Here is a 2,378-nt window from a genome sequence, read left to right as displayed (position 1 = left end):
TCTAGCACCAAGAATCTATATCCCTGGAGGCAAGTTATCCTCAAGGGTCGCACTTTGTTAGGAATGGAAACACCTCCAAATACCTGTGAAAACACACCTTTCTGTGCTGCCCACCTGACCTGCTCCACTTGCAAGATCTCTCACTCTAAAATGTTAGAACCATTATATGTGGGGTTTTCGATGGCCCCAAAGGTAGCTTTTTGCCCCAAAAAGACAAGTCAGGGAACTTATTTTGGTTTTAAAATTAATATTCAGGATGTTCTCTTTCAACATTCCTATTTAATATTGTACTAGTTAGTGAAATAAGATGAGAAAGAGAAATAAAACTCTGCATATTGAAAAGAAAAAAAAGTCTCTATTCACAGATGACATGATTTGCCTATGTAGAAAATCCCCAAGACTCAGCAAAAAATTCCTGGAACTATTAAGAGAGTATAGCAAGGTCAGAGGATACAAGGTTAATATGCAAAAATAAATTGCTTTTCTATATACCAATGTAGATGTATTATATGTATAGGATCTACATGTGGAAAATCACAAAGCACTGAAGAAAGAAATCAAAGAAGATCTAAATGAATCGAGAGCTATGCCATGTTCATGACTGGAAGACCTTGTATTGTTATGATGTCAGTTCTTCCCAACTTGATCGACAGGTTCAATGCAATCTCAATCAAAATCCCAGCAAGTTATTTTGTAGATACTGACAAGCTGATTCTAAAGTTTGTATGGAAGGACAAATGACCTGAAAAAGAACAAAGCTGGAGGTCTCAGGCTATCTGATTAAAGACTTACTATAGAGATATAATAAAGACAAGTTATTATGGTACTGGCAAAAGAAGAGATACACAGCTCAATGAAGCAGAATAGAGAGAAAGAGAGTCAGGCAAATACAGTCAGCTGATTCTTGCCAAAGGAGTAGAGGTGATCCAATGGAGAAGCATCATCTTTGTTTTCCAGAAAACCAATGCTGGAATAATTGGATGGCCATATGCAAAAAAAAAAAAAATTTACCCTGGACCTAGACCTTACATCTTTGAATAATTGACTTTGAGCTGCGATTTTTTTTTTTTTTTTTTTTTTGTCACAAAACTTAATATATTTAGAATTAGCCAGCTGGACTCAGTTTAGATGATCCCAATTTTGTTGGCAACATCCAAAGCATCATAGTCAGGAGCCAGTCGAACATGTGCCCTCTTCTCTCCATCAGGCCTGATCAGGGTGTTGACCTTGGCCACATCAATGTCATAGAGCTCCTTCACAGCTTGCTTGATCTGGTGCTTGTTGGCCTTGACATCCACAATGAGCACAAGTGTGTTGTTGTCTCCAGTCTTCTTCATGGCTGACTCAGTGGTCAGGGGGAACTTGATGATGGCATAGTGGTCAAGCTTGTTTCTCCTGGGGGCGCTTTTCCGAGGATATTTGGGCTGTCTCCTGAGACGCAGCGTCTTAGGCCGCCGGAAGGTGGGTGACGTGCGGATCTTCTTTTTTTTGTGGCTGTGGACGCCTTTCAGTACTGCCTTCTTGGCTTTCAAAGCTTTTGCTTTGGCTTCCGTTTTGGGAGGGGCAGGCGCTTCCTTCTTCGCTTTCGGCGCCATCTTCGTGAAAAGGGGTGAGCTGTGATTTTTAAATTGGAATTTTAGTTAGCTTGTATATAATATTGGAACATTTAAGACAACTTATAATAAATTTAATTAATCAGATATGTAGGAATTACTCAAAGTTCTTAGGAAAACTTCTTGTTAAATACAATTGAAGTTCTTTAAAAAGTGAATTGAATTATATTAAATTTAGTTTTAAATATTGGAATAGAATAATCTTATTAAAAGTTCTGAAAAATGATCATTAAAATTTGCTAGCATTACAAAGAGAATAGCAAAATTTGTATACCAACCTTAAAAATTTAAGGAATAATGAGGTCTCTATATTCTTTTTTAAATGGAATCAGGTGCTCAGTCAGGATCCATGGCTTATTACACATTCTCATCATTGGTCAATGGTTGGTGTTTACTTTGTTGGTAACTTAAATAGATTTAATGTATTAATATTAATTTCTAAAACCAAAGTAAACATCTACATCATCTCTTCTCAATTCCCAAACTTCCTTTGAACACCTTTCTCATGTTCACAGACAAAGGTTGGATGTGTAAAGGGTCTAATATGTGTTTTTGTATATAGAAATAACTGTTCAGAAATAGTAGCATTTAGCTTGTTTACTAAAGGAGGGCATTTAATCCACAAAAATAAATCAAATGGAAAAACACTTTCCAGATGAAGGCTCTACTGTGAAAGGCCAAAGGAAAGGACATTTAAAATAAAGAATCCCGTAGCTTATAAAAGCAATTGCCAAGGTAACTGAATTTAATTGGATGGTTCCTCAC

At 36.7% G+C, this 2,378-nt stretch overlaps 1 protein-coding gene across 1 annotated transcript; it reads right to left on the bottom strand.

Moving 5' to 3' along the window:
- Positions 1–1,058: 1,058 nt before the first annotated feature.
- LOC101417106 (large ribosomal subunit protein uL23-like) lies at positions 1,059–1,603 on the bottom strand. Its single transcript, XM_058276894.1, has one exon. The coding sequence runs from the start codon at positions 1,593–1,595 to the stop codon at positions 1,125–1,127; it is 471 nt and encodes a 156-aa protein (XP_058132877.1). The 5' UTR covers positions 1,596–1,603; the 3' UTR covers positions 1,059–1,124.
- Positions 1,604–2,378: the final 775 nt, after the last annotated feature.

This window comes from Dasypus novemcinctus, chromosome 15 (genome assembly GCF_030445035.2).
Source record: "Dasypus novemcinctus isolate mDasNov1 chromosome 15, mDasNov1.1.hap2, whole genome shotgun sequence".
NCBI lineage: Eukaryota > Metazoa > Chordata > Mammalia > Cingulata > Dasypodidae > Dasypus > Dasypus novemcinctus.
This window is presented reverse-complemented; position numbering and strand designations above follow the sequence as displayed.

What these genes read in the sequence shown, in the direction of transcription:
- LOC101417106 (XM_058276894.1), bottom strand. Translation starts at nt 1,595, where the DNA reads ATGGCGCCGAAAGCGAAGAAGGAAGCGCCTGCCCCTCCCAAAACGGAA.